The sequence below is a fragment of the Bubalus kerabau genome, chromosome 1 (genome assembly GCF_029407905.1).
Source record: "Bubalus kerabau isolate K-KA32 ecotype Philippines breed swamp buffalo chromosome 1, PCC_UOA_SB_1v2, whole genome shotgun sequence".
In the NCBI taxonomy this organism is placed as follows: Eukaryota; Metazoa; Chordata; class Mammalia; order Artiodactyla; family Bovidae; genus Bubalus; species Bubalus kerabau.
The window spans coordinates 6,676,715-6,703,443 of NC_073624.1; the positions used below are offsets into that span (position 1 = coordinate 6,676,715).

At 56.0% G+C, this 26,729-nt stretch overlaps 1 protein-coding gene across 1 annotated transcript; it reads left to right on the forward strand.

Annotated features, from left to right (window-relative positions):
* Positions 1 to 104: 104 nt before the first annotated feature.
* On the forward strand, positions 105 to 26,729 carry NFAM1 (NFAT activating protein with ITAM motif 1). The gene is made up of 9 exons (XM_055567450.1): positions 105 to 152; positions 4,250 to 4,605; positions 5,701 to 5,790; positions 9,146 to 9,228; positions 9,309 to 9,641; positions 10,818 to 10,930; positions 16,317 to 16,415; positions 24,882 to 24,968; positions 26,318 to 26,729. The coding sequence occupies exons 1-9, from the start codon at positions 105 to 107 to the stop codon at positions 26,375 to 26,377; spliced, it is 1,269 nt and encodes a 422-aa protein (XP_055423425.1). The 3' UTR covers positions 26,378 to 26,729.

The window sequence follows — 26,729 nt, forward strand, 5'->3', positions numbered from 1 at the left end:
CCGGACAATCAAAGTGTTTTCATTTAAAATCGACCTAAGTTGGAATGGATACCTTTGATCACCATCTCTGGGCTACAGAGCCTTGGCTCAGTGCCCTAGAAAGGATGGCGTTCTGGGCAGAGGGGGAAGCTGGGGCCAAGGCCTGGCTCACGGTTGGTGGGGGAGAGGCACAGAGAGTGGGCCAGGGCAGCTGGAGCAGGAGTGATGCTGGGGAGTGTGTCAGATCCTGGGGGTGAGGGGATGTCACTACTGCAATGGAGGGGGCCCCGGCGGGCTCTGGCTGGCCTTGCCACAGGACCAGCTATGCAGGGCTCATGGGGCCCGCTGGTTTCCATTTCCTTCTCCAGGGGAATCTTCCTGACCCAGGGATTGAACCCAGGTCTCCTGCAGTTGCTCAGAAGTGTCCGACTCTTTGTGACCCCATGAATCGCAGCAGGCCAGGCCTCCCTGTCCATCACCAACTCTCGGAGTTCACTCAAACTCATGTCCATTGAGTCGGTGATGCCATCCAGCCATCTCATCCTCTGTCGTCCCCTTCTCCTCCTGCCCCTAATCCCTCCCAGCATCAGAGTCTTTTCCAATGAGTCAACTCTTCGCATGAGGTGGCCAAAGTACTGGAGTTTCAGCTTTAGCATCAGTCCTTCCAATGAACACCCAGGACTGTTTTCCTTTAGAATGGTCTGCCTGTTAGATGACCCAAATTTAGGGGAAGGGCCTCTGAATTATCTCCCTTTAAAAGAGGGCAGGTCTTTCACATGACAAGTGTCTTCTTTTTTGCTTGCTTTGAGATTTTTTAAATGGTTGCCTAGAGTAGTGGTTAAGGGGCTTTGCTGGTGGCTCAGTGGTAAAGAATCGGCCTGGAGGAGGGCATGGCAACGCACTCCCGTAGTCTTGCCTGGAGAATCCCGTGGACAGAGGAACCTGGTGGGCTACAGACCATGGGGTCGCAAAGAGTCAACACGACTGAGCGACTGAGCACAGCCAGTGCAGGAGACATGGGTCTGATCCCTGGTCCGGGCAGATCCCACAAGCCAAGGAGCAGCTGAGCCTGAGCACCACAACTATTGAACCTGTGCTCCTAGAGCCCAGGAGCTGCAACTACTGGGCCCAGGTGCCACAGAAGCCCAGGTGCCCTAGAGCCCGAGCTCTGCACCAAGAGGCGCCACTGCCGTGAGAAGCCTGCAGGCTGCAACGAAGAGTAGCCCCTACTCACTGCAACTAGGGAAAAGCCCAAGCAGCAACGAAGACCCAGCACAGCCAAAAATAAATAAATAGATTCATTAAATTAAAATAAGAGAGAGAGAGTTGGGGGGTTAGGGACTTCCTGGCGGTCCAGTGGCTAAGACTCTGCGCTTTCACTGCAGTGGGGGACAGGTTCCATCCTTGGTTGGGGAACTAAGATCTCACATGTTGCAGTGCGACCAGTTAAAAAGAAAGACAAAAATAAAGAGGGTAGGGTTATTGGCTTCAAGAGACTCAGCTTAAAATCCCACCTCTACCACCAGGCTCCTCTGGTGGCTCAGACGGTAAAGAATCTGCCTGTCATGCAGGAGACCCAGATTCAATCCCTGGGTTGGGAGGAAGATCCCCTGGAGAAGAAAATGGCTACCCACTCCAGTATTCTGCCTGGAGAATCCCATGGACAGAGGAGCCTGGAGGGCTACAGTCCATGGGGTTTGCAAAGAGTTGGACATGATTGAGTGACTAACCCTTTCCACCACTATTAAGTACTTTGCGGATTGGACAAACCTCTCCATTCTATGAGCCTCAGTTTTCTCATCTGTGAAAGGGAACACGCCCAGTGGAGGTTAGTTCTTATCATCACAGGCTTGACTGCGAAGCCTGAGGGTCTGTGCTGTATAAACAGAGCGTGTGCGCACAGGAGCAGCTCGGGGAGGGGCTGAGCGAGTCCTGCCCACCTAGAGGTTGACTGCACAGTCTGTGGAGGAGAAGGGCACAGGAGGACGTGCTGGGCAACGGAAACAGTGTGGGCAAAGGCTCGAGAGCCTGGCAAGCTTGGCATATGTTGGGGAGCGAGCAAGTGAGAACCGAAGGCAGCTGAGTTGGGCTGCACAGGGCCTGGAGAAATGGGCTGGATCCTCCAGTCTAGGGAACTTAAAAAAAAAAAAAAAAAATTCCTTAACAGTGGCCCCAAGTTAAGGGATGCATGGTTATAGTGTGACCCTGTCTGAACCCAGTTGTGTGAATGTAACAAGCCAGAAGGTCATAAACAGCGACCTCGCTACAAATGAGATGCTCTCTGTTCTATTTCTTTTTTTTAATTGTGTGTCTCGACCCTGTAAATTGATTTCAGACTCCTTCCTGGGCCTCCTCTGGTTGGCTGGGCAGGGGGGCGGGGGGGGGGAGGCGTTCAGGCAGGGTCAGGCAGGGCAGGAGCAGGATGGCAGGTGGCTCCCTCGGGGGTAGTGCCAGGCTGGCCAGGCAGGGGAGGAGAGAAGGCTGGACGCTGGAGCTGTCAGAGGAGAATGTTGTGCTGGGAGCATGAAGTCTGATGGGGTGGGCACCCCTCCCACCCCTGGTCAGGTTCCTTGATTGCAGATCTGCGCCCCCCCGCCACACCCCCAGAGGACTCAGCTTGGAGTCCCTGGGCCAGAGATGGGAGTGAGGCGCCGACTGCCAACGGGCTCTCAAACCCACACAGTTCAAGCGCCCACAGATTCAAAAGAAGAACCGGAAAAGGAAGGAATCAGGCGCCAGCGGGTGGTAGATAAAGTCTTTCCCAACCAGGGTGGCAGACACGCGGGCAGGATGGGGGAAGAGCAGCAGGAGGCTCCTGGCGGGGAGGGCTCTTGGGCACGCACTGCTCAGCCCACGGGCAGCGTCGAAGGCCACACCCAGGATCCACGCCCCGGGGTGTCGCCTACCCCCATGTCCAGCCCAGCACAGGGCCTGAGATATCAGAGAGGCTTGGGGCAGGAGGCGCGGGGCCCTGGGGGGATCCCGTCATGCCCGGAGACCACCCCGTGCTGCGGCGCCCCCTGCTGAGGGCCTGTCATTTACATGGGCAGAAGAGTCAGGCTGGCATTTGCCCTTCCAGGTTCCCAGCGAGGACTTAGGACTGGTCTGGCTTCCCTGCCTGCTGTCACTGGGGAGAGGCAGCCCGGCTCTGTAGCAGGCGTGCTGTGTTCTTGGACCCATTTTATCGCATGACAACTCTGGGAGGTTGGCCTTGTTCTTCTCCCCTTGTTTCAGGGAAGACACTGAGGTTCAGAGAGGTAAAGGCACTTGCTTAGGTTTGCACAACTTTTAAAAAAAATATCTATTTATTTGGCTGCGCTGGGTCTTAGTTTCGGCGCACGAGATCTTTGATCTTTATTGCGGTGTATGGAATCTTTTAGTTGTGATGCGCAGGCTCTAGTTCCCTGACCAGGGATCGAACTTGGTCCCCTTGCAAGGGGAGCATGGAATCTTAGCCACTGGATCAGCAGGGGAAGTCCCAAGCTTCCACAGCTTCTAATGGCAGAGCCAGGATCTGAACTGAGGCTGGCTGCCTCCAGAAACTGGTCTTCTCCCAAACACCTCCTGCCCCCTCATTTCTGGCCAGGCCCCTGGCTTTCTAGCAGTCCTTGGAGCTGCCAGTAAGCGAGGGAGGAGGAGGTGGTGGTTGTTGTTTAGTCACTAAGTCCTGTCCGACACTTTGTGACCCCAGGGACTGTAGCCCAGGCTCCTTTCTCTATGGGATTTCCCAAGAATACTGGAGTGGGTTGCTATGCCCTTCTCCAGGGGATCTTCCTGACCCAGGGATCAAACCCACATCTCCTGCACGGACAGGTGGGTTCTTTACCACTGAGCCACCAGGGAAATCCGATGGTGGAGATACCATCCCTGAAAACACCATCTCCCGCAAAGCAGGAGCGGGCGGGCTTTGAGGGGGTAGCTTGTGCTGCCCAGTGCAAGCTTCTGTCCTTGCAGCTGTGTGGGCGTGGGGAGAGGAGGACTTGGGGATTTGTCATAAGCAGCCAAGCTCTCCAGCAGGGCTGGACTGGGGTGCTGGCCCTGGGGATCAGGGCCCTCCCAGACACCCCACTGCAACTGCTTCCCAGTCCCTCCCTGGCTGACCCTGCTCCCAGCCGGCTCCCACTCGCCATGGACCTCACCCAGCAGGGCTGCCCCTTCTCTGGCCCTGCAGCAGCCACACTGACAGAGGCTTACAATTCTCCCGTCCAGAAACACTCCGCCTGGACCCGCCCTCCAAATCCTCCCTGCATCTCCTGCTCCCACCTTTCAGATCTGCTCTGGAAAGAGCAGTCACCTGCAGCTCCTCTTCCCTTCTGTCACCAAGCTGTCCCCCTTGCAGAAAACAACGCCACACTCCTTGAAGCGCTTCCCTCCTGGTGCCTGTCCCAGCCTAGGCTGCACTGGGGATGCACAGAATAATCCAAAATCTACGCTGGGATGCTCCTGCAGCCCAGACCTCTTGGTGTGCGGAGATGGTCCTGGAGCTGCGCCAGCCATTCTGAGTGAGTCGGAGTGCTGCGGTCATTTACAGCCGCAAATGAGTCCTAGTTCTTCGAGTCCCAGCCAAGATTCAGAGCCGGTTCCCACTGAACTCATCCCTGGCGCCATCTGCGGCGAGAGTAAGGGGTGAGGGCCCTCTTGGCTCTCTCTCTCTCCTCAAACCCCCTCTCCAACCTCCCCCACCCCCGCTCCAGGGTCCGCCAGCTGGAGGCAGGAGCCTGGAGGAGCGGGAAGAAACAGAGAAGCCCTGCCCATCAGGTGCTGCGGGCATGGGGCCCTGTTTCTGGGCACTTGCAGGGGTGTGGAATGAACGCCCTTGGGCACTTCTGTGGCCACTCAGGGGCCCCCAGTTGAACTCTTGCAGCTCTCTCTCCTGCCACAGCCTCAGGAATCCAGGGTCCACCCCCGTCCTCCTCTCTCGGCCCTTTGCCCCTCTTGGCCGCCTGTCAATCTAAGGGAACCCCCAGGCTGGCTCACGTGGCCCCGGCCCACTTTGCTGGGAGACACACTCCCTTTGCTGAATTAAAGGCAAAGCGGGAAGCAGCTGACACCAGGCTTGAGACAGAAGAGACACCAGCCGGTATGCCATCCCTGCGGCACTCAGTGTCATGCCTCAAGCTCAGTGACGGTCCCCAGGAACCACCCCCCACCCCTGCCCTGCGCACTGCATCTAGGGTGAGAAGCAGGCCCCCGCAGGGCAGGCTGGGTGCCCTGGCAGCTCTGTTCAAGCCCCACTTCACCCGTGCTCTCTGGCCCTTGGTTTCCATGTAACCTTGGAGCCTTGCAGCCCCTTGTTAGCCTCCATCTGTGAAAATGTAGGCCTCCTGCCAGCAACCCCCCTCTCTGATAGCACTCACAGCCCAGCACTCGGCACACTTGGCTGGGTCTGACCTCACCTCCTAACCCGGCAGCTGGCTTTTCTGCCTTAGCATGGTCACACAAACCTGGGTTCAAATCCCAATGCTACTGCTTAGGAACTATGGGGCTTTGGACTTCTAAGACCCTCTGTTTTCTTTTCGTCTGCAAAATGGGGTTGGCTCAGCTGCTTCATAGGACTGCCATGATGTTTAGTTGAGGTGGGGCCTGGGTCACACCCAGCCAGAGGATATTTTATACACGCTTTCTTTCCCCTCTGTCCTCGGGCCAGTTCTGGCCTCACTGTATGTGTGTGTTCCTGCTCCCACACTCTAGGATATCACTACCCCTTCCTGTCCTCCCCAGTCTCAATTATTGGTTCCCTCCCCTGGCTCCGTCTACTGCCCTGTTAGACTGGGAACAATGCGAGGGCAGGGAGCTCCTCCAGGCCTTAAGGTACTCTTTTTATTTTGTAATATTAGTTCATTTATGTGGCTGCTCTGAGTCTCAGTTGCGGCATGTGGGATCTTCGAGATTCATGACACAGGCAGGATCTTTAGTTGCGGCATGCGAGCTCCTAATTGTGGCACGTGGGCTCTAGTTTCCTGACCAGGGATCAAACCCGGGCCCCCCTGCATTGGAAGCACAGTCTTAGCCACTAGTCTTGGACCACTAGGGAAGTCCCTAAGTGAAAGGAAGAAAGAAACTGAAGTCGCTCAGTCGTGTCCAACTCTTTGCGACCCCATGGACTGTAGCCTGCCAGGCTCCTCCGTCTGTGGGATTTTCCAGGCAAGAGTACTGGAGTGGGTTGCCATTTCCTTAGGTACTCCTAAATGTTTGTTGGAGGTGTAAACAGATGGTAGCTGAAAAGCCGTCGTGGACTTGGAAATCACTCTGAACCTGACTGTGGCTCTGAGCCTGAGCTGTGGAATGCTTCAGGTGGCTGCCAGCTGGAGCAGCCTGGACCCCAGAGGGGCTGCTTGGAGGCACAGGTCCAGGAGAAGTGGGGGAAGCTGGGCTGCCTATGGTCCAGGCTCCGGGGTGCTGACACCCCAGTAAAAAGAAGGGACACTGGAGGCAGTTAGTGCCATCGTCGGGTCAGAACCCAGTTGCCTTCCTCCAACAGCAGGCCCTCCTCCTCCCTGTTCTTGGCCCACCATCTCCCGACCGGCCGCCCTCACTGGTCCACAGAGATGGCCTCATCCTTCCACATTTTTGGAGACAGATCCACCCCAGATCTGAGGTTCTTTCTGCGGTAGACCTGAGCCAAAGCCATCCCCTTCCATAGTCCCATCCCTCTGACCTTAAAATAACAAATCCCAGAAGAATACAGAACAATGGTCATCTATTTTTATGGATTTCCCCAGAATTGTAAAGACGGGCTTAATTGCACTAGCAGATTTCATCATTTTCTAGAAGCATTCCTCAAATGGGGATCATTTTTAAGACACTTGGATGGATGTCTTCCTGCTGGGACAAACAGGAAGGTGGCCCCAACAGCGTGGCGAGCCTCCCCGGGCCTGGCATGGCCTCTTGGATACTGGACAGGAGGAGGTACTGGGGGAGGGGGAGAGGCCTCGGTGCAGCCCCTTTCCTGGTGGTTTTGGTTGGGTTCCGGGCTTCCCTGGTGGTTCAGATGGTAAAGAATCTGCCTGCAATGGGAGAGACCTGGGTTCGATCCCTGGGTCGGGGAGATGCCCTGGAGAAGGGAATGGCTACCCACTCGAGTATTCTTGCCTGGAGAATCCCATGGACAGAGAAGCCTGGGGGGCTACAGTCCACAGCATAGCAAAGAGTCGGACACCACTGAGCGATTATCACTTTCACTTCACTTTTGGTCGGGTTCCAACCTCCCAACCCCCATGAGGAAACACCAGGCTATCACTGTGCTTGCCAGGATGCCTTGAAGCTTCATTGCGAGAATCAAACAGGAGGAGATGCGTAAATGTTGCAAGTAGTTCCTGAGCTGAGATCTGGGGAGTAGGGAGGCGTTGGCCGGGTGAGGAGGTGGTGGTCTGGGCAGAGGGGACCGCAGAGGGGGCTACAGAGCTGGGCGGTGGCCTGTGTATGCAGGAAGGACACGGGGTGGGCTCGCTGGGGGTGGTGAGCACTGTTCATCTCACCTCCTGTCCTTCCCAGCCCAGCTGGGACCCTGGGGGATCACTGACCACCCCTTCCTCCAGTCTCTGCACCCACACCCTGTCCCTGCTGTGCCTTAAACCTCAGCCCTGACTCAAGGCTCCTTGTTTTATGACAAAATTAAAATATTGTTATAGTTAAACAGTCATCACCACCAGCCCAGAGATATAATGTGCAGTGTAACGTCCTCTCCCCTCCCCCTCTCCCGAGGGGGAGCCCCTGGGGCCGGCTTAGCGGGGTCTCCATGCATGAGCATCACGTGTGACAAAGCCAACCCACTGTGACATCCAGATGTGCCAGTCGATCCCCTGGGACTAGCCTGAGTCCTTCAGGGGAGAGGGTGTCTAGCTTGTTCCCTGGAGCTCCAAATATCAGTGTGGCCCGAGCTTGGAGGAATTATCAGGTGTGGAGGGCCATCGTCCCTGTCCTGGGGTCCCCCAGGGAGCCTGACCTCACTCCCCTGGGGACCCGGCCCAGGGCTGAGCTAGAGCCCCCAGAAGAAACTGGCCTGGCCTCTCTCCAGCCCCGCACCCCCTACAGGCGGGTGGGGGGCCCACGCCTCACTTCCACAACCAAATAAATCCTGCTGCTCGCTCCAAGTGGCTCCAACGAATGATCTTCTCCCGATTAACAACCCGGCCAGCATGTTCTCGGTGGCTTGCTGCCGACCTCAATTTAGAACTGTCTGCTGGTCGGCTGCGGGAGAAGGAAGGTGCGGGGCGGGTGGGGGGACAGGGCGCACTGCAGCTGGGGGGCTTGGGCAGCTGAAGTCCGGGGGTGGGGAGGTGGCCACTGCTGACCCAGCCCAGAATCTGACGGGCACCTTGGAGCCTGCAGGAGGGTGGGGCACCCAGCCAGGCAGACTCCTGCCTCAGGAGAGCTTTCAGACTGTTTTCCTAGGTGCCTCTGATGAAAGGCCCTGGAGAAGGAAATGGCACCCCACTCCAGTCGTCTTGCCTGGAAAATCCCATGGACAGAGGAGCCTGGTGGGCTACAGTCCCTGGTGTCGCAAAGAGTCGGACACGACTGAGCGGCTTCACTTTCACTTTACTTTTCTGATGAAAGGGGTACTAGGTGGGGGCCGGGAGAAGACAGCTCCCCCAGAACTGCCTTAGTCACGGTTATGGCCATGGGGCAGCCCATGGAACTCCTCTGCATTGTCCAAGAACTGCTTTTACGGGTGCGGTTTGCTACCCACTCCAGTATTCTGGCCTAGAGAATTCCATGGACTGTATAGTCCATGGGGTCGCAAAGAGTCGGACACCACTGAGCGACTTTTGCTTTCACTTGCAATATTTTATAAACACTATACAAGTTCTTCTCCAAGCTCGGATTCAGGGAAAGCTTTGTCTCTCCTCACTGGTGCCTCCTCCAGGCTGGGGAGAGCGTGCCTATGCCCAGAAGGGCTTCTTCCTGCCAGGAAGCATTTCTTCACTTGGTTTCTTGCCTCCTTCCTCTTTGCTTCTCCTCCTTCTCCAGCTTTGGGTCATCTCAGGCCTGTGCTTTTTATCCAACGTGGCTTCTTGACCTTCAGGAAGGAGGGTGGTTGGGAGTGTGGGGTCTGGCGTCTTCCAGCCCCCGGGGAGGGGTTGCAGCTACCCTCCACACCTGCTGAGAAACTGAGAGTTAGCAGCTGGACCCCCTGAGCCCAAACTCTTCCTGCAAAACGCAGCCCTTACACACTCGGCTTTGAGCGTGTTGGGAAGCGTAGAGTCATGTGTGAAAAGCACTCGGCACACCACCTGCATCCATGCAGTACGTGGCGAGCGTGAGCCCCGGTCCTCATGGGGACACAGGGGGACTGAAGCTATCACTCTGTCCCTTTCCTTCCCCAGCAGAAGAGCGGTCTGTGACCCATACCGGCCTCCCCATCCTGGTCTCTCTGGCCAACAGGGCCGTCTCCTTCAGCTGCAGCATCACCTACCCCTACACCCCCAAGTTCAAGGACTTCAGAGTCAGCTACTTCCACGTGGACCTCCAGGGCCAGACCAGCTCCAAGGAGAAGATCAGCTGCCAACCTGGTCCAGGCAGTGAGAACCAGACCCACACCACTGTCTGTCCCATCACCCTCAAGCCGCCTAACGCGTCTGCCACCGGGACCTACTACTGCTCCGTGCACTGGCAGGACTTCAGGATGATCGGCGAGGGCACGTTCATCCTGGTCAGAGGTGAGCTTCCTCTGCGGCTCTTCTCTGGGCACAGGGTCTGACAGGCTTTGCGGGCACAGGAGCGAAAGTGGGGAATGTTTGCCTCCCCGCTCAGCTTTGGCACAACAGAGCTGAGCTGCCTCCGGAAGCCCCTGGCTACACAGGTGTGCCGAGATGCCCACCTTCGTGTGGAAAGGGCAGAGTCTGGGGTATGGATCGGCTCTGGCCACCTCTGGCAGGCCCTTGTCCTTGGGGTCCCTTTTGCACCATGGGTTGTGTGAGTGTGGAACAGAGCCCGGGGGCCTGTGTGTGTTTGTGGAGACCTATGAGCATGCATGCGTCTCATGCACATCTTTCTGGGGTCAGATTCCTAGTTTTCATCACATTCTCAGAGAAGTGAGTAATGACTCCCAGAAGTTAATAAGAACAGCCCATCACCAAAGTCATGACCATCCGACCCAGCTCTGCCATTCCCACTGGTCATGCCAGGGTTTCAGAAGGCCATGGACCTGGGCTTGGCCCCGCAGTCCTGCGGTTTGCCAGGATGTGACCTTGGACTTGCTCTTCATGGCAACACCCCACCTGTCAGAGGCTTTTCTTGGGATGAGAGGGATCCTGAATGCAAGGGCTGGTGCCCAGTGGCAGGATGTTCCGGTTGAACTCCAGACACACATGTGCCTGCCATGTGGTTGGCGCTCTGCCATTTTTTGGCCCGCCACATGGATGGAGGGATGGAGGGAGAAAGAGGTGGACGAAGGGATGGGTGGCTCAAGGGAAACGGCTGGACTGTGCCCTTGCCTACCCCTGGTGCAGGGCAGCACCTGCCAGGCCTGGTACAGACTCCGCCCAACCCCTGCTTCACTTCATCTCTCCTGCCCGTGTGAGCACTACATCACGGGTGGAAAGGAGGAGATCCCAGGAGGTGACGTGGCTCGCTCAGGCCCCGGAAGCGCCTTTCAGTGGAGCCCGTGCCTTGAGGCAGGGGCACCTAAGGAGCGAAGGATGCGGTCCTTGCCCTTGCCAAAAATCAAAGCAGTGAACACAGGAAGAGGCTCGGCCAAGGCGAGTGTGGGGTGGTGGAGGACCTCAGCAGAGGTGGGGTCCCGGGGTCCTAGTCGGGGAGAGTTGTAAGGCGGGCTGGGGGTGGGATGTGCCTCTCCAGACAACTGACCTCTCTGCTTCCCTGCCCTCACCCAGACACAGGGTACCAGGAGCCCCCCCAGAGCCCCCAGAAGCTCCTGCTCTTCTGCTTCGTCGGCATCCTGGCCGTCCTGAGCATCCTGGCCACGGCCCTGCTTCTCTGGAAGAAGGTAGGGGATGAGGACCCATGGCAACCCCGCCCCCACCCTACTCACCGTGGCTTAGGGACAGCCCCTCCCAAGCGGGGTGCCTGGAATAGGTGCTTCTTGGGGCCATTTACCCCCGGGACCCCTGCCTCGCCCCACCCCCACCCCCACGGCCACCAGATCCTTTTTGATCTTGTTGCGGGAGGTCAGGACTCTTGAGTCTTTTCCGGGGTCTCAGGTTCCTTTGAGTGTCTGATGGAAGCTGCAGGCCTGCATTTGTACCATTTCTAGCTCTCTAAGTTTCCAAAACCTTATCTCATATTTTCTATGCATGCGTGCTAAGGCGTTTCTCAGGTTCAACTCTGTGGGACCCTATGGACTGTGGCCCACCAGGCTCCTCTGTCCATGGGGATTCTCCAGGCAAGAATACTGGAGTGGGTTGCCATGCCCTCCTCCAGGGGATCTTTCCGAGCAGATTCAACCCAGGGATCAAACCAGCATCTCTTACATCTCCTGCGTTGGCAGGCAGGTTCCTTTTCCACTAGCACCACCAGGGAAACCCATATTCTCTGGATCCCTGGCAACCCAGAAGGAAGGAAGGAACGTTTCCTCAGGGCCGCTGGGTGCTGGGCACCCTCCCCTGCATGCTCTGGTCAGTTGACCTCCGTCACTTCTTCCCACTTTACAGCTCTGAACAGTGAGGTTCAGAGGACCGGCCCACAATATGTTTCTTCCCCACTGCGGCTCTTCCAAGGATAGGGACAAGTGGGAAGGCTCTGAGTCTTCAGAGCAGCCCCCAGGTGGCAGACTGGGTGTTGGACACAGTAATCTGAGGCAGGGGTGCCAAGAGACTCAACCCCACCTGCGGACCCCCAGCCCGGGCATAGCTGTGTGAGCACACAGGTGTCTTCCATGGGCGGGATGAGGGCCGAGCTGTGTCCGGGCAAGAACTTGACCTACTTCAGCCCTTGCTCTGCAAAAAAAAAAAAAAGGATTTTAATGATTGGATCTTGGTGTCCAGCGAAGCGAGGGAGGCTGTGGTGCAGAGTAGGAGGTCACTAAAGAGGGGACGACAGGAGAGGGCGGACCTCAGAAGCCTCAGCTTGACTTCTATCCCAGCCCCTCCCCCTGCGACACTGCCTCAGAGACCCCTACCTCCTTCCCCGCACCCTTCCGCCTTCCCTCCCCTCCTTCCAGGAATAGCTGCTGAGTGTCTAGTGTGTGCCAGGCTCTGGCCTAAGTGCCAGACCTGGTGGAAGGCAAGACAGAGGCAGCCCCTGCCCTCTTGTCAAGTTTCCACCCTCTCTGAGCCTCAGTTTTCTCCTCTAGAAATGGGGTTAAGGACGGATCCCCTCCTCCATCTGAAAAGGTGGTGGGACCACATTGGCCAGATGCCAGCGGGTGCCTGGCCCCCGTGGGAGCACAGTGCAGGGTACCTCCTGCTGTCATCCGTGCACTTGGGGGCGGGGGCGCTGGGGTGAGAGCCCGGCCTTGAAGAGAAGAGGGCTCGGAAGGCTGGGAGCTGCCGCAGGGTTTGTGCCGCTGAAGAATTTCCCAGAGTTCCCTGGAGCTGCATCCAAATCCGGATGCGGACCCTGTAGACCTGCCCCAGAACTGGATGGCCCGCACGGTTTGAACCCTGAGCTGACCACAGGAACAAAGCACGCAGCGGGGTCTCCAGCCAGAGACAGGCCGGCCGGCCCGCCTCGGAGGCCAAGGAGGAAAAGGGACAGAGGACCCCAGGAGCACATCTGATAAATGCATCAAAGCTGGGAGCTACTGACTCAGAAGAGGTAGATGAGTCCTGCCTGAAAGCGAGCTCGAGGGCTCCCACTCAGCGTGAGGTCAAGGTGGGCTTCCCGGAGCAGGCAGCCTCCGACTTTGGTCCGTCCTCATCCTTACGGGGCATCGGATACAGCAGGTGTCCCTCCTCCATGGCACACTCCATCCTTGGTTCTGGGAACCCTGCGCTGGGTCACCCACATTTCTGTGGCCTCTGTATGTCGGCACATCCCAGGCCCCTTTCTCAGAGCTCCCCTCATCTGTCTATACTCTTCCATGACTGCTACGCTCCAGGGATTACAATCCCACCCAGTGTGGCTGCCCCGAGCCCTCCCCGCGCTCCAGATCATGTCTTCTCCATCCAAGTGCCCATGGGCATCTGCACCCACCTTGTCGGGAACAGTGCTCCTTGGTCCCCAGCAGCCAGCATCATCCCAGCAAGTAGCAGCACGCCCCAGATGTTCAGACCGGAAGCCCTGGTGCTGTGCCTGTCTCCCCGCCACCCCCACGACTGATCCCTGGGCCCGTCCTGCCGGCAGTCTGTCCACGATCTAGCCGCAACCCCCAGCCCAGGCCTCCATCACCCCTCGCTCAGAATACAGGTCTCCCTGTTCCGCTTGCTTCTTCTCACTCTGCCCCCCACAGCCTTGTTTCTGTGTCACCGCCTCTCCCCCCACCAGAGTGTAAGCCCCAGAAAGAAGCCCCAGACTTGGTGTCTGGGGGAGCCTGACACACAGTGCTCATGAAAGGAATGATGGAGTAGTGAGCGCTGAGACGGGAAAGATGAGTCCAAGGTGGCCAGGCTGCGAGGGGGCAAGGTGACAGTGTTGCTCCCCCCTTACAGAGCAGGAAACAGAGGCTTTACAGACTTCCTGAGCAGCTGAACGGTGTATTCATTTGAAAATCACAGTCAGAAGGGTACATGCTGATGGTCTGGGACGGGGCACCCGAATGGGGCAAAGCTGGCTCCAGGGAGCGTCACTTCCACCACAACACAATGCACTGTTTCCAGGACCTGGATTCTTTCTCACGCTCCACTCCTGTCTCCGGACAGACAAGCAAGCTCTGAGAAGTCCATCCCAGCCCCTGGCAGACCTGGACTCCTTCTCATGACCCCACAGTGTCTCTTACCTTCCCAGTGGCCTCCCCCCTCCACCCCCAGCCTCAGTGGAGCACCACGAGGTCAGGCCTACCTGGGTCTTGTCACCAAGGAGTCCAGGAGAGCCCCTGCCCATGAACCCACACCCACCAGCTCTGGCAGTGAAGCAGGTGGTACAGAGGAGGGGCACTCAATTTGAGAACAGGGCACCTGGGTTTGATCCAAGCAGTCACCGACTAGCTGGACAAACTTCAGTCTCCCCCTCTGGAAAGTGGGAACTCCATGCCCACTTCCTCAGGCAATTATGAGAATTAAAGTAACAAAAAGAGATGGTTAGACAGCATCACTGACTCAATGGACATGAATCTGAGCAAACTCCAGGAGACAGAGAAGGACAGGGAAGCTTGGCACGCTGCAGTTGATGAGATTGCAAGGAGTTGGACATGACTTACTTAGAGATTTAGCAAGAATAAGTCCTAGAATTCTTTGTAAAATTCTTTGTAAACTATAAAGTGCTGCCTGAATGTCTGCCTCTGTCTGTTTGGGAGACCTACACATCCCAGAAGAGCCAAAACCCCAGGTATTGTCAGGGCAGAATCTTGATCAATCACACAGACCTAGGTTCAAATCCTGCCCCTGCCGCTTCTGGCTGTATGGCCTCGGGCAAGCTGCCAGTCCTCTCTGAGCCTTCAGAGCCTCCTGTGTGGAACAGGGATGCGTGTGAAGACTGGTCTTGCACGTTTGTGGAGGGGCGCAGGAGGTCAGGCAGGTCGCGCATTTAGAGCCCCACCTGGCACCCAGTGAGGCTCCGCCCTAGCCCTGACCCATTATTATGCTGTGACTGGGGATGGCGCTGGCTTCTGCCGGAGAGTTAAGTAGCTCTCGAGAGCTAATCCCAAGTAAATGGGCTGGGGACTGGCAGGCGGCCAGGGTTTTTAATTAGCTCCTGCCCCGAGATGAGGCTGTTGTTGCTGCACTGTTGGCAGCACGGTGCCTGCGATGAGAGGGGGGCGTGTGGACAGCCTCCTTCTGCCTCTGCACGGCCTCCCGGCTCCCAGAGCCCCCACCTCCCGGAAGGCCCCCACCCACCCCACCGCATCCTCGGCCACTAGAGTTTCTTGCAGCACCCAGCACAAGCTTTCTGAAACTGCCTTCTGATCCTGGCGTGTCCTGCTTGCAGCCTTCAGACCTTTTCCACCATCCACCCTCTGCTTGCAGCCCGGCACAGCCGCCCTGATCCATCCCAGGCAGGTTTGCGTCTCTGACCACGCTGACCATCTTTTCATTTCTCAAGACCTTCAGGCCCCAGCACCTGCTGCTGCCTCTTCCTCTCCTTCCTCTCTTCCAAACTAAGAGGACTTAAAAAAAAATCTTTGGCTGCACTGGGATTTCGTTGCCGCGTCTGGGCTTTCTCTAGCTGCGAGAGCAGGCTTTAGGTTCAACGGCATGCGCAGCACGTGGGATCTTCCCGCGTCCCCTGCATTGGCAGGTGGATTCTCAACTCCTGGACCACCAGGGAAGCCCCAGCCTTCAGGTTTTTAACAGCCCTTTCTGCCAGGTGAGGCACTTGTTTCCTCTCGTGAGCCAGAGGCTCTGTCTCTGTTGGTCAGCTCAGGAACCATGCTTGGGAAAACTGCTGGTTCATTGTCCATCTCTCCACTGGGTCCTAAGCTCCAGAGGGCAGGGAAGGGGCCCCCGTGTCCACGCTGCCTGGTTCACTAGAGGTGCCTGGCGAGTGTGTGTTAATGGCCAAGGGCCACCTAAGTGACACACACATGGCAAGCACTTACTTCCTCGTCGGTTCCCTGAGTCTGTGCAACATTCTATCAAAGGAGGGTGATTGCTGAAGAAACTGATGTCCAGAGTGGAGGCGAAGGCAGAACCCATGAGGGACAGAGAGGACTGGACACCTGGTCTGGCTGGTACTCACTCAGCAGCCCTCCTCAGTAATCGGCTCTGTAGCCGGGGACCCTTTCTCCCTGCTGGCCCAGCACCCACCTCTCCAGAACCAGACCCTGTGTGGTGGGCGGGGTGCCTCGACGGAATCTTCTATCGTTTCCAGCATCCCCGGGCAGGTGAATGATTTGATGTAGGTCTTGAAGGTGTTTGGGTTTCCCAGTTGCCACTAGTGGTTAAAAAAATAAAATAAAATAAAAAGAATGCCTGCCAATGCAAGAGACATAAGAGACAGAGGTTTGATCCCTGGGTCTGGAAGATCCCCTGGAGGACAGCATGGCAACCCACTCCAGTATTCTTTCCTGGAAAATCCTATGGACAGAGGAGCCTGGGGGGGCTGCCGTCCATAGGGTCACAAAGAGTCAGACATGACCGAAGTGACTTAGCATGCATGCACGCATTATGGGTATTTGCCACGCTTCTCGGGAGAAGGTGGGTGGAAGGCGCTGAGTGATCAATTTCCGAGTGGCCTCATGAGTATCTGCCATCCTTTCCTCTGTGGGGTCTGGTGGGGTCTGGGGAGAAGGGGAGCTGCTGGTGTCTGGCCTGACGACCCTGATTCCTTTCCCCCAGAGACAGATTTGGGCTCTGTGGAAGCACGCTGCCAAGAAGTGCCCGGGCCCCAGTGCCACCAGCAGCCCAGGGCAGCCTCCATCGGAATCCGTCTACACGGTGAGTCCTCCACCCCCTGAGGCCTGACTCGGGGACTGGTTCCCTGGCTTGGTCAGAGTTCCAGTTGTGTGACTTCTCTGCGAAGTCCGAGCCTCCACTTCCTCATCTGTGAACTGGGGACCAGTATTCCTGCCCTGTGGGATTTCTGTGGAGGTGAACCGGGGTTACAGGTTTGTGGCCCTGGCCCCTGGCAGACACATAGATGGGAGGTGCCACTGGGGTGCCCTCCTTGGCACGCCCCTCCACTTCTGGAACAAGGGGGTGGCCAGGGCACAGTGGTGAGGAATGAAGAAATTTCCTCCGTCTGACCAAATGACAGTGACCAGCTCACCAACTCCTTCCTGTTTTTATTGCACAAACAACATTGGAGCAACAAGAACCACAAAAAGAGGAAAAGGTCAGGCAGTGTTCCACACCCTAAATAGAGCAAGGAGTTTCAATTCTTCACTATCTCCCTCCCCACCACGCACACACACATGCATGCACATTGTTTTATGTCCTTACAGCCAAGCAGAGGCATAGCCGGCCTGCCCACCTGGTCAACACGTGGCCAGTCTGCCCAGGGGCTGGGATGCCGACAGACATTCCTTTTCAGTTGCATCTATTTTAGCTGAATGAGGAACATATGCTCATTGTTGAGAAAGTGAAGAATAAAGGCTACCCAATGTCAGCTGCGGTCTCAACTCGACGGGACCTTCAGGTCCGCCAGGTGTGGGTCTTGGCTCCACACCTGGGAGGTGCACAGCCATGCCGGGGGTCCTGCAGGGTCCCCCAGGGCATGTCCTGGGACTCTGCCTGTACGAGCTCCAGCTGTTCCTGTCCCCACCACCCTGACCCGTACATGAAACATGGGTCTTTCCTCAGTGTCCAAAAATCCCCACACAGAGGGTGTTCAGAATATGACCCTGATTATCAAGGATGAGGTAGATGGGGACAAGGCGAAGACAGGGTTCCTTCAGGGCAGCACCGATGACCCCAAAGGGGACGCAACACTGCCAGCTCTGCCAGGGCCTGTGCCCCCACCCCCACTCCAGGGAATTTCCAGCAGCCACTGCTTCCCACATGGCCCCAGACTTCCCCACAGTCTCTTTTCTCCCAGCAGCTTATCATGGTATTTTCCCTAGGAGGAATTCTGATGTCAGCTGTTAAATAAAAACATTTCTCTCTCTCCATACACACACACACACACACACACACACATTAAATAGAAGAAAATAACCATCCTCCTAAACCTATCTTCTTCCAGGATAAATACTAGTAACATTGACTTCTATACCTTGCAGTCTTTTCTGTAAACACATACCAAGAGACCCATACACACGCACACACACTTTTTTTTAAAGAAAATTGGAGTAGTACCGCTATTTTTGTTCATGTTACAATATCTCATGAACATCTTTTCACATGAATAAATATCCTTCTCCAAGGTTATTTTTAATGGAAGAGACTCACTTTTGCATGGAGCATCTTTCTTGCCTGTGTTTAGACTTCTTTGAGACTCAGGCTAACTTTGCTGAAGTGTGGGGAAGAGGTCCGATGGCCCTGCCAGGTTGCTGGGTGGTTCAAGAGGCTTTAAGGTTGGAAAGGAGCTGGGAAGAGAGGCCACAGACTCTGCCAGCCCTTGAGACCTGTCCCTAGTAGCTAGGGTTGGACCTGGGCAGGTAAGAATGACATGAACAAGTGTGATGATGACGTCAGGGGTCGTTTGTTGAGTACTTACTACATGCCTGGAGCTGTGGTACACCTGTCATCTCATTAACATTCATAATGCGGCTTTAGGGTATGTGTGTTGTCCCCATTTTATTTTCTAATTGTCTATTGCTGGTAAGTTGAGATATGATTGATTATTTTTTATATGACTTATTTTTGTATGTTGACTATATAAAGAGTAACCTTGCTGAACTCACTCCAGTTTCAGTTCAGTTCAGTCGCTCAGTCGTGTCCAACTCTTTGCGACCCCATGAATCGCAGCACGCCAGGCCTCCCTGTCCATCACCAACTCTCGGAGTTCACTCAGACTCACGTGCATCGAGTCAGTGATGCCACCCAGCCGTCTCATCCTCTGTCGTCCCCTTCTCCTACTGCCCCCAATCCCTCCCAGCATCAGAGTCTTTTCCAATGAGTCAACTCTTTGCATGAGGGGCCAAAGTACTGGAGTTTCAGCTTCAGCATCATTCCTTCCAAAGAACACCCAGGGCTGAACTCACTAATTAATTCTAATTGTTTCTCTGTAAATTCCTTTATTTTTTTGTGGCCCCAGCCATGTCATCTATGAATGACAGAAGTTTCATTTCTTTCTTTTTAACCTTCAGACCTTGTATTTCTTATTTTCTTGTCTTACTGCGCTGCCTCAGACAGTGATGGTGAACAGGAGTGGTGACAGTGGATGGGAAGAGACCTTTGTGTACTTCCTCTGTCTACTTTCTTTCTCCCTTTTGTTGTATTTATTTATCTGGCACACTGGGTCTTGGTTGTGACGTGCAGGATCCTTAGTTGTGGCACTCGAACTCTCAGTTGCAGCAGGCAGGATCTATCCCCTGACCAGGGATTGACCTCCAACCCCAGGATTGGGAGTGCGGAGTCTTAGCCACTGAATCACCAGGGAAGTCCCTCTCCTCTATTTTCTTTGGATATTTTGATCACTGATTTTTTAATTCATGCACTTAAAGCTATGAACTTTCCTTTAAAAGTGGCTTTAGCTGCATCCCACAAATTTTGATATGCCATATTTTCGTTATTGTTCAGTTTAAATTTCCCACTGAGATTTCCTTCTTCCCCCATGAGTTATTTTAGAAATGTTTTGCTTGATTTTCAAATGTTTAATTATTTTCTAGTTTCGTTGTTTTTCATTTCTTACTAATTCTATTGTGATCAGAGAATACATTCTGTATGATTTCAATCCTTTGAGGTCTTTAGAGATCTGCTTTAGGTCAGCTTACATTTCAAATGCATTTGAAAAGAACTTGCATTGTGTATGGCTGAGTGAGTGAGTGTTCTGTGTGACAGAGAGGTCAAGCTTGTTGATTGTGTTGTTAAAGTATGCCATATCTTTATTGGCGTTTTGTCTATTAGATGTTAAGTGAATCAAGTTAAAATCTGCCCATATGATTGTAGATTGTATATTTCTCCTTCTAATTATGTCAATTTTTGCTTTTTATTCATGTGGGAAAATGCTCATGATATATTGTGACCAAAAAAAGGCTATCCTACTCCAATTCATGTATGTGTGTGTGTGTGTGTGTGTGTGTGTGTGTTTGTCTGTGAAAACTGATTGATTAAGGAGCATGGATTTGGATTGAGCCAGAGAGACTGGGGTGCAAAGCTTAGTTTTTTTGCTCATGAGTTCTGCGACTTAAACTTTCTGAGTCTTGGTTCCATAATTTGACATAGGGCTGATGAACTGTTTTCCATTTATAGTTTGCAAACATGTTATGATTCCTTCCATCTTCAGTTTCTCGTTTTGAGCCCACAGCCCCTCCAGTGACCCTGCTTTTTTTCCACGACTCCGGTTAACAGGTCTGTCAAAATTCTGCCTTCAGTTTCTCTCTCTCTCTCCTTTCTGACCCACATAGGCTTTCTGCCCACCTGTTCTCTCTGCCCACCAAAGCCTTCCTTCTCAAGGTCGCTGTTGGCCTCCACTATATTAAACCCAGTGGTCCGCTGGGTCCTCTTCTTCCTTGGTGAGCTGCGGTGTCTGAGGCCAGCAAGCGCTCCCTCCTCCTGGACATGCTTTCTCTACTTGCTTCCAGAACATTCTACCCTCCCGTGATGCCTCTCTGACTCATGGCCATACATCCTCAGCCTCCTTCACTGGTTCCTTCCTAGAAATCAGAGGAATCCTGACCTCTAAACGTTGGAATCCAGGCCTGGAGCCCTTTCTCTTTGAGCTTCTCTCCCCTCCCTGGGTGATTTCATGCAACCTCAACCTTTTGAGACCATCTACACTCTGACAGCTCCCTCATTTCTATGTTCAGCCCAGACACCTCCTCTGAACGCTGGAACCAGCTCTATTTGGACCCCTCATCAGCTTCTCTCTCAGATCAGTCTCCGGTTCTTCACTCATGGAACTGCCTCTCCCTGCAGTCCTCCTGATGCAGGGAGTGATCGCTCCACCCTTCCTGTTGCTCAGGCTAAACATTCTGAAGCTGTCCTTTCCTTGTCTCCTTGCATCACTGCTCCTGTCAGGTCTATCAGCACAACTTAACTCCAAACATATCCGGAATCTGAGTCTTCTCACCCCTCCAGGGCTGATGCTGGTGGGAGCCACCACCATTTCTTGCCTGGAGCCCTCCATTTGGGTTCTCCTTCTTTCTTTCTTCCTTCCTCTCTCTCTCTGTCTCTCTTGTATTTGGCTGTGTCGGGTCTTAGCTGTGGCATCTAGTGCCCTGACCAGGGACTGAACCCGGGCCCCTGCATTGGGAACGTGGAGTCTTAACCACTGGACCACCAGGGAAGTCCTCCTGCAGTTGGTTTCTGATCAGCTGGCCCGTTATTACCCTAGCCCCACCTTCTGTGCTCCAATCAGCAGCAGCAGAGTCACGCCCTCTAAACATAGGTCCCATCCCTCTCTGCTCTGAGCTCTTGGTGAGCCTTGGTCCTCTGAGAAGCAGACACCAGAGCAGGAGTAAGTGTGTGATAGTGGTATTCGGGGGACCACCTGTGGGAGCAAATGGAAACGACTGGGAGAGCTGATGCAGATCTGGTTCTGGGTAAAGGAAAGGGTGAAGGAAGGCAGAGAGGACGTGCTGACCTGCGCACAGTCTATGGAGGCTTCAGCAAGGCCCCTGGGAGCCCAGTCAGAGGGGCCCGGGGGTCTCCCAGGGCTGCCAGGCTCAGCCATTGGCTGGGGCAGCCCACGGGGGTGTGGCCTCTGTGCACATGAACGCTGGGTCTTGGAGCCCAGCAGCCGGGCCCTGGGTCGGTGCTGCTGATCCCTGGAGCTGGAGGTTTGCGGATCACACTCACGACCGTCTAGTAGGGTGGATTTCTCCATCTTGTGGTGGGGCCTTGGTGTTGGCTGTGTGTGCGCCCCCCCCTCCGGGGTTCTGTCTGGAGCTGTCGTGGGGTCCCTCCCTCACTCCCATCTCCCTGCACAGGGGAGGGGGCACCTTTGCAGGGAGGCCTTTCTGACCTCCTCATCCCCCACCTCAACACCCCCACCTGCCCCTGCTGTGACCCAGCCTCCTTCCCTTCCTTCTCCAGGTCTCTCCGTGGCCCTTATGACCACTGTTTGCTTTCTGACTGTGGTCTGTCTGGGACCCCACGGCCCCGCACATAGCAGGCGTTCAGCAGTCAGCTGAGTGGAGGCCCGCTCTTAGCTCCCGGGTGCCTGGGGTTCCCTGGAGGCTCCGTGCTGGGCAGAGTGGGCACTCCATGGCAAACATGGGGCGCCATGGATGCCTCCCCTCAGCTCTGCTCCAGCTTCCGCCTGGCCCAGTGCCCTCATTCTCGTGCTCAGCCTCCAGCCCTCCCGCTCCTCCTGGCAGGAAGAGGGGCCTTTCCAGCACACCCCTGATGCCGTCACTTCCCACCCAGAAGCCTCCAGTGACTCCCCACTGCCAGCTCCTTAGCTGGCACATGAGGCCTTCACTGGAGGCCTAGCCCAGCCCTGCCTTCCCGGACTCCTGTTAGCGCCGTGGGCCGTTCGGTTCAGACATGCCAGGATCCTGACCTAGAGCAGAAGTGCTCCGTCCCTCCTAAGTATCGTTTCTTGCTGAACAGGGCTCCCGGATCTGCCCCCAGAGTGAAGTGAGTGAAAGGTGCTCAGTCGTGTCCGACTCTTTGCAACCCCATGGACTTTACAGTCCATGGAATTCTCCGGGCCAGAATACCAGAGTGGGTAGTCTTTCCCTTCTCCAAGGGGTTTTCCCAACCCAGGGATCGAACACAGGTCTCCTGCATTGCAGGCGGATTCTTTACCAGCTGAGCCACAAGGGAAGCCCCCAGAGGGCATCAGGCAAATCTCAGGTGTCCATGAGACACAGTTCTTGTGTTTCCTTGGTGACAGGTGTGGGTATTACTAGGGGAATCAATGTCCAGGACCCTCGGATTAGGTCTTGGCCCAGGGCCGCTGACTTCCGACCTCAGCCCACCAGGACAAAGGCATCGGCGCTGACTTCACCCCTCTGCCAGGGCTGATGACCACTCAGCTCAGCACTACTGTCCATACAGGGCGGCAGGAGGCAAAGGGCTCGGGGGGCCTGGATCCCAGACGAGTGGCCCAGCCCGGCCCAGCCTCAGCCCAAAGTACAGCACAGCTGCGTGGCACACCCCAGCGCTGCCCAGGCCAGCCCTAACAGCACAGCAGCAGCCCAGCCCAGCCCGGCAGCTGGTTCAGAGGCCTGGCCTTCTCCCGGCAGAGGGAGGTGGCCCCCATCACCCCCTCCCCGGAAGGCCAAGAAGGTATCCTGTTGACAAGGTTGCCTGCATTTCACAGTCTAGTGATGCAGGTCACAGCCGGCATGCAGATGCAGCCCAGCAGGTCAGGGCTTGTCAAAGGCTTCACTCAGCAGCTGCTAATTGGCAGCAGCTTCTGCAGCTGTCCTGTCCTCAGCCCTGCAGCTGCTCCCGCCCACAGCCTGACCACTGCCAGGGTGGGTCAGAGGCCTGCAGGGCCCCCAGGTCAGGATGCTCTTCTCTGGCTTGGAAATCACTTAGCCATGTGCCCAGACCGGTGGGAGCACACAGCACAGAGGGCAGGAGGAGCTGTGAGACCTCAGACAGCTCCGGACATTTCTGGGCTGATATGTGGAGGGCAGCCCATGGGCACTGGACCTGAGGGAGAAGGGGACCCTCTGGGGGGCCCAAGATCTGGTCTTCTGCCAGCATGTCGGCAAAGAGGCCCATTTTCTTGCCTCTCTCTGTGACCAGGAACATCCAGATTGGTGGGAGGGCAGCTGTCAGATCTTCGGAGATCCAGGACTGGGTGGATGGAGGATGGGGGCCAGGGCCACTGGGGAGACCCACACCCCGTGTATCAGGCTTGCCGGCGGTGGCTGGTGCTTTGGGCAGGTGTGAGAGCCCAACAGGCCAGAGCAGGTCTCAGAAGATGCCTTTCACTGGAATTGGGGCTCCTCCCCGGGGCCTCCCTGCTCCCACAGGCAGGTCGGAAGCCCCTCTTCCAAGACCCTCCCTCTTTCTGACTTGGAGGTCCCTAGGGCAGCCTTGCCATCCCTGTGTGTGATGCCCTTGAAGTGAGTGTCTCCCAAGTGCCAAATGGTTTATTACACAGGTTTTCATGCCCCGCTGCTTCGGAGCCTCCTCCCACCCCTCTTTACCTCCCCTCTCTTCTCTTGCCTCAGAGTACCACCTGTCTCTCCAGCCTTCCTCAGCAACCCCTGCTTGCCTGTTGCCAGGGAAACCACCTCCTTGGCAACGAGCCGGCATCCATATGACATGTACACGTGGGAAGGAAAGGTTCCTGCCTCTTGCTTAGGCTGTTGGTGGCTCTGCTCCAACAACCCCGAAGGAGCGGCATCCACCCTGGTTCCCATCAGGGTCTGAGCGAGGGTCTAGGCTGTGGCTGCAGAGAGGGCAGGGAGGCACCAAGCCCCCCTTGATGATCGTTCAATCATTATTAAGCACATGTGACTCACTAGACCCTGTGCTGGGCCCTTTGTGCACAATATCTCATATAGTCATCCACTGAGCCTGCAAGATGGACACGGTTATCCCCATTTTACAGATGAGGAAACTGAGGCACAGGAAGGCTCCTGGTTGCCTGTGGCTGGCAGATGTCAGAGCCGAGAGTTGAGCCTAATCTTGTCTGATTTCAAACAAGAAATCGTTTCTTTTTATTAATACCATCCTGAGGCCTCTGGTCAGGCTGTTCATAGCTGGACCAAGAGTCAGTGTGGCCCTAAGACACACACCCAGGTGAGTGAGGAGCCCCCTCACCACAGCTCATTCAGGGTTGTTCTCCAAGGGTCCCAACCGCAGCCACGGTGACCTAGAGACAGACCAAGCCCCTCTGCGGGAGAGGAGTGTGATTCCAGTGTGAGCCTAGGTCCTCTGTGAGCACAGGCTGGTGGGAGGGGTCAAGGGAGACCTAGAGGGGTGGAGGGATGGGTGGGACCCTCCCAGGGGCTTTGGTCCAGGGACTAAGGGGGGGATGTTTGCAGAGCTCCTATTGGAGCCTTGGCCATAGGAGTCACGTCGGGGGACTGCTGGCTGTCAGGTGCCCGAGGCCCTAAGGACAGGCAGGGACAGTGGGTGTGGGCCTGGGCCCGTCCTCTTGCCAGAAAGCTGGAGGCCTGGAGAGCCCGCCGGGCTGAGCACAGGCTCTACGAGAGGCTTGAGGTGGTGGGAGGGGGTGGCAGGGGGCACCCAGAGGAGTGGCACTGTGCAAACGGGGGCGGGGTGAGATGGCCCCAAGAGGGAACGGTGGGTGCAAAGGTGCAGCCGTGTGACCGAGAGGAGTGAGACTGGGCGCCGCAGGCGTCCGCTGACCTCACGGGTCTCCTGCAGGACCTACAGCGCCGCGAGACCGAGGTCTACGACTGCATCCAGAGTGAAGCCGGCAGCCCGCCCACCTCCCAGGGCCTGCTCTCCCAGGTACGCAGGGTCGGGGCAGCGAGCCTGGCTCCTCCACTCCTTCCATGTGTCCTGCCCCTCATCTGGGAAGTGCCCGCTATGTGCCGGGGGTGGGGGTGAGCTACCCGCTGCTGAAGCAGAGCCCCACCCCGAGGCGGCTGACCTGGTGCTTAGGAGGCCTGGTGGGTTTACCCCCCACCCCGGCACCACCCCTTTCCAGCTCTGCCGCCCTGGCCAAGTGGCTAAGCTCTGTGCCCACATCTGTAAACTGAGGACCCTGAGAACATTCACCTCCTAGACTTGCCATGAGGATCGCAGATGGTACTGCGACCCAGTAGGCGCCGTGCAAGGGAGCAAGTGTAACCACCACTGGGCACGGTCTATGCCAGTCAGTCAGGCAGGGGTGTGAGGCTTCTCGCTGTCCCCAGGCTGAAGGTGGCTGGGGATTGCGCTGGCGGCAGCCGGGGCAGGCCTGGACAGGGCTTTATTATTATCATGAAGGGGGCTAAGGCACATCCCTCGATCGTGAGTCTCTCTTAAACCTCAGTCTGCTCATCTGTCAATGGCTGCATGACACTTTCCTGCAAAACCAACTGCCCATGAATTCAAATGAGTTCCAAGTTAAGTAGCATCTATACCAGAGCTCTGGACACCATCAGGTGCAAGGGGCTCAAGGACTGTGGCTGGGCACCTTGGAAGAACCATCAGGAAGTGGGGGGCAGGTGCTTGGGCCCCCTAGCATAGGCCGACTCTGTTGAATCTCCTATTCTCAAAGCTCTTTCTACGGTCATCTCTGAACTAGGCTGTGACTGCAGGCAAGGCTTCCCCGCCCTGGGACCCCCAAGGTTGTCTGGGCCATCCCAGGGAGTGCCCACTGTATGCCAGGCCCTGAGGTCCTGACCAGGACAACTAAACCCTGTCCCAGTTCCCCAGCATCCTCGGGTCTGCAGGAACAGAGTCATGGATTCTTACAGACACGCAGAAACATCTGTGAACGGTGGGCTCTGGGGAGGGACTAGCCCAGAGTTGAGGAGGGGGCTCTTGGTGTGCTGAACTGAGCTCTGTAGAGTGAGGAGGAGGTAACTGGGGAACAGATAGGGTCCTGGGAGCACCCCAAGAGGAGAGAAGAGCATCTGGGGAGGGCTAAGGCGGGAAAGAATAGGCCTGTGGGGCTGGAGAGCAGAGAGCAGGCATGGGGTGGGAGGACAGGAGAGGAGGCTGGTGAGGTGGGCTTGGGGACAAGAACAGGGCTCCCGGTCAAAGCTACTTAGAAAGCCATCTATTTGTCTCCTTTGCCCAAAACTAAATTAGTGCAAATTTATCTTCCCCCTCCCTACTGTTCATTTCTTTCTCTCTTTTTTCCTTTCCAGGAGAAACAGCATAAATTTGAGGGTGATGGTGAATTTAACCTGGTCTATGAAAATCTCTAGGATGAGCTCCGCCTGCCCACAGGTCTTACCCTGGATCAGAGGCCCTGGGACAGCCTCTCTCTCCAGGGAACTTGATCTGTATCAGAAGTGAGGCTGCTGGGTACCCCATCACCTTGCCCCCACATTTAAGAGGCTGGCCCCCACGCCTGTTCCACAGCCCAGTCATGCCCCTCATGTGTGCCACGATTCCAGACTTTTGCCCAAGCTGTTCCCTCTGCAGGTGGGCACTCCCTCCATCTCCAAGGGCTCTCTTGGACACCTCCCATCCCTGGGGCCCTCCTCACCCTCTAGGGACGCTCGGGCTCTCTTGTACCAGCCTGAGCCACCAGGAGGTTCCAGCGGGGACCCAGTA